Here is a 13705-nt window from a genome sequence, read left to right on the forward strand (position 1 = left end):
AAGCCTCTCAAGGCTGCGGTTCTCTCGGTTGGTTGTACATCTTTTTCCTACCATTCAACTTTCTGCTAACACGCTTGGATACAGCACTCTGTGAACAGCCAGTTTCTTTGGCAATGAATGTTTGTGGCTTACCCTCCTTGTGAAGGGTGTCGATGATTGTCTTCTGGACAAATGTCAGATCAGCAGTCTTCCCCATGATTGTGTAGCCTAGTGAACCAAACTGAGTTTTGAAGGCTCAGGACACCTTTGCAGGTGTTTTGAGTTGACTAGCTGAGTGGCATGTCACCATATTCTAATTTATTGAGATAGTGATTTGGTGGGTTTTTGTTAAATGTGGCCAAAATCATCACAATTAAAAGACTCAACGGCTTAAACTACTTCAGTCTGTGTGTACTGAATTTATATAATACACGAGTTTCACTATTTGAGTTGAATTACTGAAATAAATGGACTTTCCCACGATATTCTAATTTATTGAGATGCACCTGTATTTATATACTGTATATTAAACAGATTTTATAAAATTGGTATCAAAAGAGTATCATTTAGAAACCAGTATCGAAGTCAAAGTATTGGTACTGGTATCAAAACCATAACCACTTGGCTATTAGGGCACCACCTTATTTTGTATTTGACAGTTCACACACTAATTTCATTGGCTACATGAGATTCTTGCTGTCTTTTTTATCATAAGAAGTGCTATATCTGTGTTACCTTTTCCATTTCCTTTTATCCTATTTAGAATATGTATGTGCAGTGCCATTAAAAATATTTACCTGTACTATTTCAGCCCCACTACCAATCTTAACCACTGACCACCCAGCCCAAGCCATACATCCAAAACACTCCATCCTGCCATCTCCAGAGCTCAGCAAGGCATACAGTGAGGGCGTGAGGGAGGTAGTGCGGACCTTGCCAAAGAAGAATACAAAGATGGCTGATGAACAAAAGCTACTAGAGGAGAGACTGCACCACCTAGAACAGGAGATCAGTCACAGCAAAGCCTCCTCAAACCTGAGGTCATCTGCAGGTAAGGTGGAAGGGCCACAATAGAGAGACAGAAGGAAGAAAATGAGTAGAGTGGAAAAAGGAGTAACAGGGGGAAAGGGATAATGGAAAATGATGAAGACAGAGAATCAAGTAGTAAATAACAGAAGATGTAGTAGATTCATATGCAAGAGTAAAAGGAGGGAGCTGGAGATAGTTTTGTGGTTACAGTAGATATGGCTCTGGTCCTTAAGCTTCACAGCACAATGAGAAGAAGAGGTAGATTGGCTGGCAAAAAAGAAACACAAAAAAGTACTGGTTCTGTCACTATTCTCTAATAGTGACACATTGATTATGTACTTGTCATTATACCGGAAGGGTGAAATTTTGTTTTCCTTTCTTGGGTTGAGGTTCACTGTCAGCCAGCAGCTTACATGAAGTGTCTCACTAAGTCTCCTGTCTCCGGCCATACTCAGTAGTCTTCTTCAATTTAGAGTTTGCTTCTCCACTTTTCTCAGTTTTTCTTCCCGAAACTACAATAATGAATATGGCTATTATACACAGTATTGTAAGGCCCTAGACTCGGTCAGTTCTTCTTTACGATATATTACTTTGAAATTTATAAAGTATTCTGGTGCATTCTATCATGCTATCCTGAAAAAGATTAGTATTTTATGTCTCAAAATAACCTGATGTATTGTGCCTGCAGGGTCTCAAGCAGAGCTACAAAACTTGAGGCAACATGCTCAGGAGCTGGTGGATGAAAATGATGCCCTCAAACTGACGGTGCACCGTCTGAATGTGGAGCTGAGCCGCTACCAAACCCGCTTCAGAGCATTGTCCAAACAGGAGGTATAACAAGCTACAAAATAATGCATCTTCTGTTTAAGATTGCTTTTGAGTAGTACCTTATTTTGTATTTTGCTGAATTTCTTATATTTGACTCTCTTCAGTGAATTTGTATCAAATATAATGAGCATTTTGTGTGGAATTTCAGTGGGGAACCTTTTCACTTATCAATCAGCCTGTCTCCTTTCAGCTCAAGCTAAATGAAATGAAACACAGTGTATATGTTGTATTGTACTCTCCTGCTCTGCTGTGTTCACCAACAGCGGTAGTGCAGTCCTTTTACCACCTCTCCCCTTAATCTAATTTATTCAGCTTTTATACAGAATCTATTTTCACAGCTTTAACACTGAACAAACATTTCTTTATCACTAAGCCTTTAAGATAAAAAAAAAATGTTTTTTGTTGTTGTTGTTTTTCTGATTTGTTGGACTAAAGGAGTTTCTTGCTCCTGTCTGTGGCTGTCTCTGAGGCTATTTGTTCATTCTGGGCTGTTGAGTGTTTTACACTGCAGAAGAAAGTTGCCCTGTGGGTTTAATCTTGGCTGCCCCATGCTGTGTCTTCACATCAGGAGGTCTTCTGCTCTTTACCACCAGTTTGTTTCCTCTGTAGCAACATGTCTCTGCTAGTCCAGTAATAAGACAGAAAATGCCTTTTTTAATGATCAAAAAGTTAAAATAGTTGGCTTCCATCAGTCACATAAGCATTTCCATTTACTATTGATTCACCATTTGTTTTGTTGTAATAAAATGGTAATGTTTTTGCTATAGATAATGCTAGAAATAGTTGCCTTGGGAAATTTCTGTAGCACCTGAAGGCAAGAAACAGCAAAATGTAAAACATCTTCAGTGTCCTATATTTTTGAAAATTATTTTTGTTACATATATTGGTTTTGTCATATATAATGTACTTAAAGCCTCTGCTTCTATCAGTGTATTTTATAGTTGTACTTAGTATGATGGACAACATTTAAAGCTGCAGTAGCTGTTATCATCATACTGTGTATGCTCACTGACATTATCTTCTTTCTCTTTCTTGCTGTGTCTCATTTAGATCTCCAAAATCAATGGCCTACCAAAGACAGGGTCTTCTCCTCCCTGGCTGGTAAGTAACTGCACATAGCTGTGTATTTCCTTGAACAGTAATCTAAATGTAATAGTGCTTCATAGTCAAATTTAGCTAATCAGTAAATAGCTGACTAGTTTAATAGGGAAGTAACTTTAAATGGTCTTATACTTGTATAGCGCCTTTCTACGCTTTTACAGCACACTCAAAGTGCTTTCACACTATTTGGCCATTCACACTCCCAAATGCTCACACATTCACATCACCGGGAGCAACTGGGGGTTCAGTGTCTTGCTCAAGGACACTTCGACATGTTGACTGGACAAGCCGGGAATCGAACCGCTAATCCTCCGGTTAGGAAATGACCTGCTCTACCTCCTGAGCCACAGCTGCCCCAACTTTATCATCCATCTGGATGATGATTTCAGATAGTGCTCTTAATTTAAGGTGGTTGGCAAGCAGATCAATGTACCTGGTCTTTTCCATCCCTTTTGCTACTTCTTGAGATGGACTGAGTGTTTGCTCATTCTAATAGCTTGGAAGCTCACGTCCACAGTGACCAAAAATTGCATAAGGAAGAAAGGGGGATATTTACTATCGCAGATTACCATCAGATACACAAAATATAGTGGCCCTTCAATTTTTCAATTTAGTGATGTATTTACCAACACTGATGATGTAAATCAGCACAGCCACAGTTTTAATTTGAGTGCACGTCCGCTTAGGACAGGGGTTCTCAGTGTTTTGTAACTTAAGGCCCACTTTTGATTGTAAAAAAAATTCTGAGGACCACCTTCCTAAATAAATTAGAAAAAAACATAAATACAACACAAAATAAATAAACTCGGCCACTGTGGCAGCAGGTTTGCATGTTCTCCCTGTACATGCGTGGGTTATCTCCAGGTACTCCGGTTTCCTCCCACAGCCCAAAGACATGCAGCTTAGGTTGTTTGATGACTCTAAATTGCCCATAGGAGAGAGTGTGTGTGTGTGTGTGGTTGTTTGTCTACATGTCACCCCTGTGATAGACTGGCAACCTGTCCAGGGCGGACCCTGCCTCTCGCCCAATGTCAGCGGGGATTGGCTCCAGCTCCTTGTGACCCTATTCAGGAATAAGCGGTATAGATAATGGATGGATGGACTGTGGCAGCAGCCCACCAGTGGGCCGCATCCTGCTGGTTGAGAGTGGTGGGCTTAGGATCTGGTGCCTGTATGTGCATGTGTGAATGTAGAGGAAGTACTAAAGAACGTCTAAGAATACAGTGACTGATCTTTAATATGGTTGAAGCAATCAACAAACATACACTCATCGGCCACTATTTTAGGTACACCTTGCTAGTACTGGGTTCGACCTCCCCCTCCTTTGTCTTCAGAACTGCCCTAATTCTTTGTGGCATAGATTCAACAAGGTTCGGGAAACATTCCTTAGAGTTTGGTCCATATAGACCATATGATAGCATCATGCAGTTGCTGCAGATTTGTCTGCTGCACATCCATGATGTGAATTTCCTATGCCATCACATTCTAAAGGTGTTCTCTTGGATTGCAATCTGGTGACTGTGGAGGCCAGCATGGTGTACTCAATGTCATGTTCAAGAAACCAGTTTTAGATGATTTTAGCTTTGTGACATGCCGCGTTATCCTGCTGGAAGTAGCCATCAGAAGATGGGTGCACTGTGGTCATAAGGGGATGGACATGATCAGCAACAGTACTCAGGTAGGCTGTGGCATTTAAACAATGATCACTTGGTAACAAGGGGCCCAAAGCGTGCCAAGAAAATATCTTCCCACCATTACACCACTACCACCAGCCTTATCCATTGATATAAGACAGCACGGATCCATGCTTGCATGTTGTTTATGTCAAATTCTGACCCTACCATCTGAATGTTGCAGCAGAAATTAAAACTCATCAGACCAGGCAATGTTTTTCCAGTCTTCAATTTTTGTGAGCCATTGTGAATTGTAGCCTCAGTTTCCTGTTCTTAGCTGGCAGGAGTGGCATCCAGTGTGGTCTTCTGCTGCTGTAGCCCATCTGTTTCAAGGTTTGATGTGTTGTGCATTCAGAGATGCTCTTCTGCATACCTCAAGTGGTTAGTTGAATTACTGTTGCCTTTCTGTCAGCTGGAACCAGTCTGGCCATTCTCCTCTGACCTCTGGCATCAACAAAGCATTTTATCCCAGAGAACTGCCACTCATTGGATAGTTTCTCTTTTTCAGACCATTCTCTGGAGAAATTGTTATGCGTGAAAATCCCAGTAGATCAGCAGTTTCTGAAATACTCAGACCAGCCCATCTGGCACCAGCAACCATGGCACATTCAAAGTCACTTAAGTCACCTTTCTTACATGCCTAAATGCATGGAATTGAGTGGCCAGTGTGTGTAACTGCAATCTTGTGTCAGTCAAATCATCTTTTATTTTGTTGAGTAACTGAAGCAAGATGTGACTTGAAAGCCTGTAAAAGTCTCTCACATACAGCCAGCACATACAACATCCTCTCTCTCCTCAAACACTATTAATTCCTTAAGAAGTCTCACATGACTAACAGCTGCCATGCTAATAGCAATTTTACACCTGCTCTCTTCTGACGTAATTTTCAGCAGTTCCCTCTGTCACAGTGGTGGTAAATCAGGTGCTGAAGGTATTTGTATATATGATGTCTATTCTCTCCTCTCTTATTTTTAGTGCCCCTGAATGGGAATGCTTTAAAATACATTTTGCATAAGACTCAACACTCACATTTTTGTGGTGCTCCTTTTTAAAGGTTTTATTTCTTTGAACTTCATTGCGACTACTTAGTAAATATGAACAAACACACTTTCACTGTTTACTGCCAAGAAATGAGCCGCAAAGCCTTTGTACATACAGTATCTCCCAAAGTATGCTTTATTACTCAAAAGACTAAATCATGCCAGGCTGTGAACTGTCTCTCTACAGTGACCAGAAAACAGCTAATTAGATAAAGAAAATAAAACCATTTCCACCTGGTATGGCTCAGATTTACCACCCATTGTTTCTTGTGGGCTGAAAAGTGATTTTCCTGCCTTTAGTACCATAAGCACTATAGAGGAATAGGTTAATCAAATAATTTTCTTTGTCTTTTTTGTAGCTTGACATGAAGTATTTATCACCTCTTCTATTGGCCTATGAAGACAGATTGAACGAGCAAGATGCACTTCTGCAATCCACAGAGGTAAGATGTGTGAGTGTATACATTTGTGAGTTTCTGCTTCTCCCACTCAATCACCTGTCATCTCATTTTTTCAGAGAATGTTACATGGGCCATACTGAGGATGATACATTTACTGTATGATGCAGTGAAGTATGTTATAAAGCTGTTATTGTTATTTGTGAAGTGTAAGTCAAAATAGTGCATTATTTCAACTGTCAAAAGAAAATGACAAAAGAGTGAATATATTTTTATGGTGAATAAATTAAAGTTCTTTCAAAAAGGTTTTTTGGGTGTGTTTTTTCCTTATCCGATTCAAAGGACAGAGGGTGTTGTATGCAATACAGATTGTAAAGACCCTGAGGCAAATTTATGATTTGCGATATTGGGCTTTACAAATAAAATCTGACTTGACTTGACATTGAAAAGAGTAACAGTATAGCACCAACAGGGGCACTGGTGTACCCAGTCCTAGTTATAATCAAGTATAGTGCCTTGCAAGGGTGATCCATAATCTTGGCAGCGGTAATAGAAGATTTATTTTTTTTGCTCTTTTCAGTTTAAAAATCAAGTTATCATCACTGAAATCACTGAAATGTCTTTGTCTGCTTGCCACAGGAGCAGGTGAAGAGGCTGCGTGTTCATGTAGAGGAGGTGATCAAAGAAAATGGAAGACTCCATGATGAAATAGCAAAAATTGGAGCAGTCAACCAGAAAGATTGGTGAGAAGAGATACACTGTGTGTGTGTGTGTGTGTGTGTGTGTGTGTGTGTGGTGGGGGTGGGGGGTACTGTAAGTCTGACACCTACAGACAGTATCTGCTCATTGTAAGTAGCTCTGACAAGTCAGATAATTTTATGTGAACCAGCTGCAATTTGAGACATTGTCAGTCTAATATGGTTGTATCAACTCAAGAATGGTGTGAATTCATGTGCATAGTGATGCTAAATACTGTACATATGCAAGCATTTAAATTTAGTGCATTTGGCAAGCTATCTTAATAGACCTTTTTCACAGTTTCACGTTTTTCAACCAGAAGTGGCTGAGAATGGGCTGGGCAAGTTCCAGGCCAGGGGTGGGATAGTGGCAGAATCTAAAAAAAACAAGAGTTTTTGTAGTGTACCTGAGTGCTCATATTCCAATCAAAAACAGCCATACTTGCCCTTTCACCCATTCCCAAAGGACCCACAACTTAAAAGAAAATGGGTGTAAGAGCAACAAAGGGCCGTATTTTATGGTATAAAGAGGCAGCATCTATGTGTGCCACTGCTCTCCAGTGGACTACAGGTGGCGGTCATCTTAAAAACAGTTGTCCCCAGCCAGTTTTCATGGAACAACTTTACTGACCTGTAGCAGCTAGCTCTGACTGCAACCTGTCCCTCAAGTACATTTGAAACTTTAAATATTGCAACACAAGACAGAAAAACATTAGCGTGTACAGCAGCTGAGCTAACACTAAAGCTTGCTAGCATAACCATTATATGTTTTATTTACCTCAGTAGTTGTCCACAAACTCCTTGTAGAAGAATTTATATCACTTGTGTAATTTATTTCCTTTCACTGAAGAGTCTCCACAGCTCACTGCATCAGCCAGCATAAGCCAAAAATGGCTTTGTATGTTGGCTCTCTCTATCCGGTTTATGTGAAAAAGGTCTACTGGACCAACTTACAGAGCAGATCACTGAATGCTGAACAATAATTTAATGCCCGTTATTTGTGATTATGACATCACCTTCAAGTGAAGGCGGAATTATGGTGACAACCATATCACCCCAGTTATTGAGTACTTACAGGCCAAGTAACCAAGTTGCTTAAGTGGCTCTCAGTCCTAGCTTTATGCTCATTTTACAGATTTGTCAGGCTTGTACTCTACTATTACAGCATGCAAAAATAGGAGGATAAAGTATGCATAATGTTTAATCTATTACAGAGTCAAGAACAAAATCACGTTACATGTTGTTGCAGCTATAAGAGAAATAAGGATATATGAATGAGTGAATATATATTAAAAGAGACTTCAGCTATACGTATACGTTTAGAGTCTAACTTTCAAAGTGAAAGGAAATAAGTAACAAGTGAAATAATTAGTTTTTTTGACTGATAATTCTTTTCGTATTATTAGCATAGTGGTTTTGTGTTCTGTTAACATAGTACCTAATCTCTCTGTCTCTCTATTTCTTTCTCTTCCATTTGCAGTCATCAGTTACAGCAACAGGCTGTTCTCGTTTTGCAGGAGAACCAAGTTTTGATTGATCAGCTTGAAGCTCAGCATGTTAAGGCCAAGGCTAACCAGAACAGACACCACTCTGAAGGTAGGTATGCTGAAAGATTAAGGGCTCTGTTTTCCTGAAATAGGGTGAAGTGCTAAGCTCATGTCTAAATTCCAGTTGCAAGGTGCATATGGGCGAGCTCAACAATATTTAGCCAATCTAGTGACCACAGATGCACAAGTTTTGAGTGCATTCAGTTGTTACCAGGTGCATTGTGGAAGAGAGGTGAAATACATTGTTAGAAGAAGGCATGCGCCATGAGCAGGTGGAGTTGGGGTAGGCTTTAGTTATATCCAATCAAACCAGCTCCTCTCATCTCCTTTCAAGAGCAGGGAAGAAATCTGAAAAGGGGCACTACGTATATCCCCATGGTAGTAATGATGGTGTGTCTTTGTGAAATGTGTTTGGTAAAATTGTAGCTTAAACAAAATTGTCACTTAAAGAGCCCATGGCATGCTGTGTTTTCTGACTTATCTACAATGTTACAATGATGAATTATCATCTTAAACGAGACTGAAAGCTCAAAAACGAGATGTGCCTGTGTTGTTGTACTTCTGTGCAGAAGCAATTCATTTTATACAGGTCTTGCAAACTCTCACTGGTGAGACTTTTTTCCAACTATGTAAAGTCTAATACAGTAGTTCATGATTTCCTTGATTGGTCATAATCTCCAGGCAGTTGCGAGTTCATGTGAGCTTGCCTGACATCCATTCTAATGATGTTATTGCCGGTGCAATTCTACCTGTTGGGAATGTATGTGGTTGCCTGTAACACGAGGGATTTGTGGGGGGAAACTTGGCAATCACCAGTTGGATTTACTGACCTTGAAGTTTCCACTACTCAGTGGGATGTAACATTAAGTTTAAAACCCCCCCCCCCCCATGGTGCCTGCCCGTTAAAGCCTTGTTTTTGTAGAGAAATGTTGTAAGGCTGGAGAAGTGATTATGTCTGCATTATGCCAATTAAAATATGGGGTTCCAGTATTAGCTGCTTTGTTTAGAGTGTTACACATCTTTGTTCAACTGTACGACGAACTGCACATGGGTGACAAGACAACAGATACATGACACTACAAAAAGATATAGAGTGTTTTACAAGACTGTAGAGTGTGAAGTGTGGAAAGTTCTATGAAACACAAGAAAGGGAAAAGGAGGGAAAATAAATAAATAAATAAAAAATTACCAATAATAATGATGATAAGATACTACTAATACAATCAGCTTGTTAAATTTTTAGAGGTTGGTGGGAATGTGCGTGGCCTCAGCTCCAGGTTAAAAATGGGTTCCATGTGTCATTAAAAGCTGATAAACTATTCTTGTGAGTGAATGTCATTGGAAACATAATAACATAAACAAAATAACTGCCTCAATGGCAAAATAATTTTGCTAGTATGATGGGGGCACAGGTGGATGTCAGGCAAGCTCACATGAACGTGCAACAGCCTGGATTTAATGCCCATTCAAGAAGATCCTTAAACTATTATGTATTTGATTTTGGTTTAAAAAAGTCTCGCGAGCAAGAGTTTGCAAGATGTGTATAAACTGAGTTGCGTCTGCATAGAAATACTAATATATGTGTACACCTAATTTTTTGAACTTTAGGTCACATCTAAGATGATAATTCATCATTGTAATATTGTAGATAAGTCAAAAAACAAGAAAAAGCATGACATGAGCTCTTTAAACATTAAATGGCTGGAAATGAGCATGCCGTTGGCTCTTTAACAGTGACAGCAGCACACAGTGAGGTCAGACTAATCTCACTTGCTGCCTAACATGATTAATTGGGATGTCTGCAGAGCATTTGTTAATTATTTTGGCCCATAAGATGCTATTGTGTGTTTTTTGTGCACCTCTGTAAATTGACACTGAATGCAGATGACTTCTGGCTGAACAGATGAGTGTCCTGACATGCACCAGCACTGTTTGACCATATTCATATTTACTGTACAGTCACATACTGAGAACTACTTTATCTTCTTTGAAAATAATCTTTCGAAAATTATCACACATATTTCATGATACAGATAATTTCAGAGTGAATTCCAGCAGTTGTGGATATAAGGGTTAATTTTACGCTGGTGTGGAAATTTTAACTCTTTACTTGACTCCAAGAGAGCCTTGCACAAGAATTCCTGTATGCCTCAACTGTATGTTTATGCATAAATGGCAAATAAAAATCTTGAATCATGAATTAAAATACATTTGGGTACCTGAGCTCATGTTTCCCAACCTAAGCGCTTGTCAGGAAAAATGCAGCTACACCTGCCATTGTGATAAAAAGTGGTCTGAGCAGTAGCTATTGTTATTTTTATTTCGGGTTATAATGAGCACCAGAATTGCACTGTGCTGCCTAATCGGCATACACATGGTCTCAGATGCACCTCTACTTCCACCTCAATGTAAGTGCATTCATTCATGGAAGGGAAATTCTAAGCACACCAGAAAGTCACTTTCAGCTTTTTCCTGTTATTAGGGGTCACCACAGTGAATCGTCACATTGACGACTCGCATGTTGACATTTGGCACGTGTTTTACACCGGATGCCCTTCCTGACGCAACGCTGATTTGAACCCGGGCCACAGCGGTGGGAGCGCTGCGCCTTAATCACTAGCCTACCAGGGGCGGCCTAGAAATTCTAAGCACACCAATGTGCAAAAAAAGTGGATCTGGCCAAGGAAAATTGCATAATGACTACGATTAAAGTGACAGAAATTTCACTGGAAGGAAAACAGAGCCCTAAGTGAAAAAAATTAAATAAATCCTTTATAGATCAAATTTAAGAATAAATTCAGGAGAAGCCCAAAACTGAAAGGAAAGTTTTCACACAAGTCTGTTTCCCTGCTGCCTTTGCTTTGTTCTGCTCTAATTTCATTTAGACTCTTTACTATTTTTCTTCTCTTGTCTTACCTCTCTTTGTAGTATCCAAGGTGTCTAAGAAGTTAATGTTGTTAGAAGCAGAAAAGCAGAGCTTGCAGGACGACCTGGAAGAAAGTAGGAAGGAAGTGCAGAAAAATATGAGGGAGGTCCAAGTTCTGCAGGCCCGCCTGAAGGATGCTGTCACATGGGACGAACACTGCAACATTGCTGGGAAACTCAGAAGGTAGTGCTATAATCCCATATTTGATTAAATATTTCTTTGTCTAAAATATTAATTAATATGTATTACCAACTGTTTGCTTGTTTGCTCCTTACTTGAACACACCTCTTCTCTGTCTTATTTTGAACAATGAGAAGGACTGAACATGAGCACTGAACAGTTTATATTAATGAGACACATTCTCATTTGTTATGAAGTGGTGTCCATTTCCCATAGTATTGTCCAGAACCAGAAGTCTTCTTCTTTCCAGCTGTTTGCCAAGAGATCAGCTCATCTAGGTTTCAATTCAGTTTTTTGTTCATTCAGTTGTCGAAAGTGAAATGAGAATAAGACAGTAGGAACAAGCAAGAGTAGCAAAAATATTCATATTTTAGTTGCAATACAGAAGCCCTGGAATGTGATGAATACATTGATGTGGTAGAGCAGAATCATAGCTGTAATTGCTTTTAGCTATATTTGATAGAGGGAGTACATTAACCTAGTGTCAGGATATATCTTGTTGAAAAGTGTTTCCCAAATACCAGATATGCAATAAAGTATGCTCTTGGCTCTTAGGCAGTTGGAGCAACAGGACTGTAGGAACATGAGTGAGATGGACAAGCTGCTTCTTGTCCAGCCTGTCGGAGGAGAATAGGAGTCTGGTTCTGGACAAAGCCAACCTGACTGCTGATATAAAGAGAATGGAGACTGAGCTTGACATCACCAGACAAGCCAAAAGGTACTAAATAATAGTGATCTTTGTCTGATATCATGGTGCATGCCACACAAATGCTTGATTGATTTGCCTAAAGGTGTGTACTGTTTGAACAATTAAGTAATCACAAAGTCAGTTAAATTAGATTCTATGCCCTAATAGGATTTTAAACAAAGCTGAACACTAAAGTGAAGTTAAGTGGCAGGCCAAGTCCAAAAATGTTGGCGGGTGTTAAAACTGTGTGTGTATGAATGCTTGTTTGTGACCAGAAGATCACTGGAATGATCCCTGGACTCTCAGGTTATGTGTGGGTTAAAGAGCAGTGCTTGCCCCTCCATCACTGGCATCACTGTGGTGCCCCTGTTCAATGCCCTTAAACCTTTCCTGTAACACAGCAGATCTGTCTGTAGTTGTATGTTTATAGTGTGTGGCTTTCAGTGAACTCCCTTGAATAAATTAAGGTTAAGAGTGTACTGCCTCTGTCATTATGGCTGCTATTACTATTACCACCAACCAGACTAAATCATGTGGTCAGTATTGGTCCAGCTAATATTTTATTACGTGCATTTCCGCTTTGACGAAAACAGTGTTAGATGAACACAGTTCTAAGTATTTTAAGATTGGTATTTAGTTCTTCATTGTATAAAATAAAACCGCTGTCATTTTGCTATGTTGATGACTATGGTCGAGTGTGATTATGAAGCCCCTACCCACCCACTGTCCACCCGCACAACTGCTTTCACTTATAGTAATTTGCATGATTAAGGCTCTTCTGAGGAGTGCTTGGGTATGTACCAACTGTGCTTGATTGACATCTCCCTACTTTTCTTGTTAGTTTTGTCGAACCTGTTGATGCAAGACATCTCAAATTAAATAAAAAAATTTTTTAATTTGTAGTACATGCAGTTTAGTGTCTTTGCAAAATTTCTTGCATAGCTCTGCCTGACTAAGCCAAGTTGCAATCAGCCAGGATAAAATAAAACACCTGTGTGGGTGTGCAGTGCCTATTTTGGCTACTAATTACTCAATCATGGTGTGACATAGAAAATCTAATCCAATAAAAAAAGTAATTAAATCAAGCTAGCAACAACTGAATCAAATCAAACTGTTTTAAATCCCCAGATTATTATGCACAATTTATTCTGAAGTGACATTTCAGTTGTTGGCTTCTTCTCTTCTTGTAGGAAAGGTCAGTAGCATGACAGCTAGAACCATGATCAGAACCACTTTTTTCAGTCCCCATAATGTACAGCGGAGGTTTACACCGGCTTTGTAACAGAAATACAAGTATTATAATAGCTCAGATAATTTTTTTAGTGCATCTTTTGTCTTTGTCAGGGATTTGAGTTCTTCAAAAAAAAAAAAAAAGGCTTTTCCTCTGGAACCTTCCTCTGCTCCCTGTAGACCAGAGCTGTTATTAATGTGGACATTCTCATTCTGAAGTGTGAAGATTGTCAAAAGGTGTTTGATTAGGCAACAGTGTTTTCACCTTGTTTGCATCAAGATGACAGGATCTCAAGATATCCTCCAGTTAACTCTTTGTCTGTCTTCTGTTCCTTGTTTTTTTATCTTT

The 13705-nt window shown here is 39.5% G+C and overlaps 1 protein-coding gene across 1 annotated transcript in view; it reads left to right on the forward strand.

Moving 5' to 3' along the window:
• The window catches only part of cep89 (centrosomal protein 89), a gene marked incomplete at its 3' end in the record, with an annotated part of 25551 nt that extends 13515 nt beyond the window's left edge, over window positions 1–12036 (forward strand). The window contains exons 7-14 of the mRNA XM_020617147.1: window positions 791–1030; window positions 1697–1839; window positions 2887–2937; window positions 6010–6093; window positions 6688–6791; window positions 8266–8381; window positions 11261–11441; window positions 11994–12036. Coding sequence (XP_020472803.1) covers window positions 791–1030; window positions 1697–1839; window positions 2887–2937; window positions 6010–6093; window positions 6688–6791; window positions 8266–8381; window positions 11261–11441; window positions 11994–12036 — 962 coding nt within the window. The remainder of the gene's footprint in view (window positions 1–790; window positions 1031–1696; window positions 1840–2886; window positions 2938–6009; window positions 6094–6687; window positions 6792–8265; window positions 8382–11260; window positions 11442–11993) is intronic.
• Between the last annotated feature and the right edge of the window lie 1669 nt (window positions 12037–13705).

The sequence above is a fragment of the Monopterus albus genome, unplaced genomic scaffold (assembly GCF_001952655.1).
Source record: "Monopterus albus unplaced genomic scaffold, M_albus_1.0 scaffold186.1, whole genome shotgun sequence".
In the NCBI taxonomy this organism is placed as follows: Eukaryota; Metazoa; Chordata; class Actinopteri; order Synbranchiformes; family Synbranchidae; genus Monopterus; species Monopterus albus.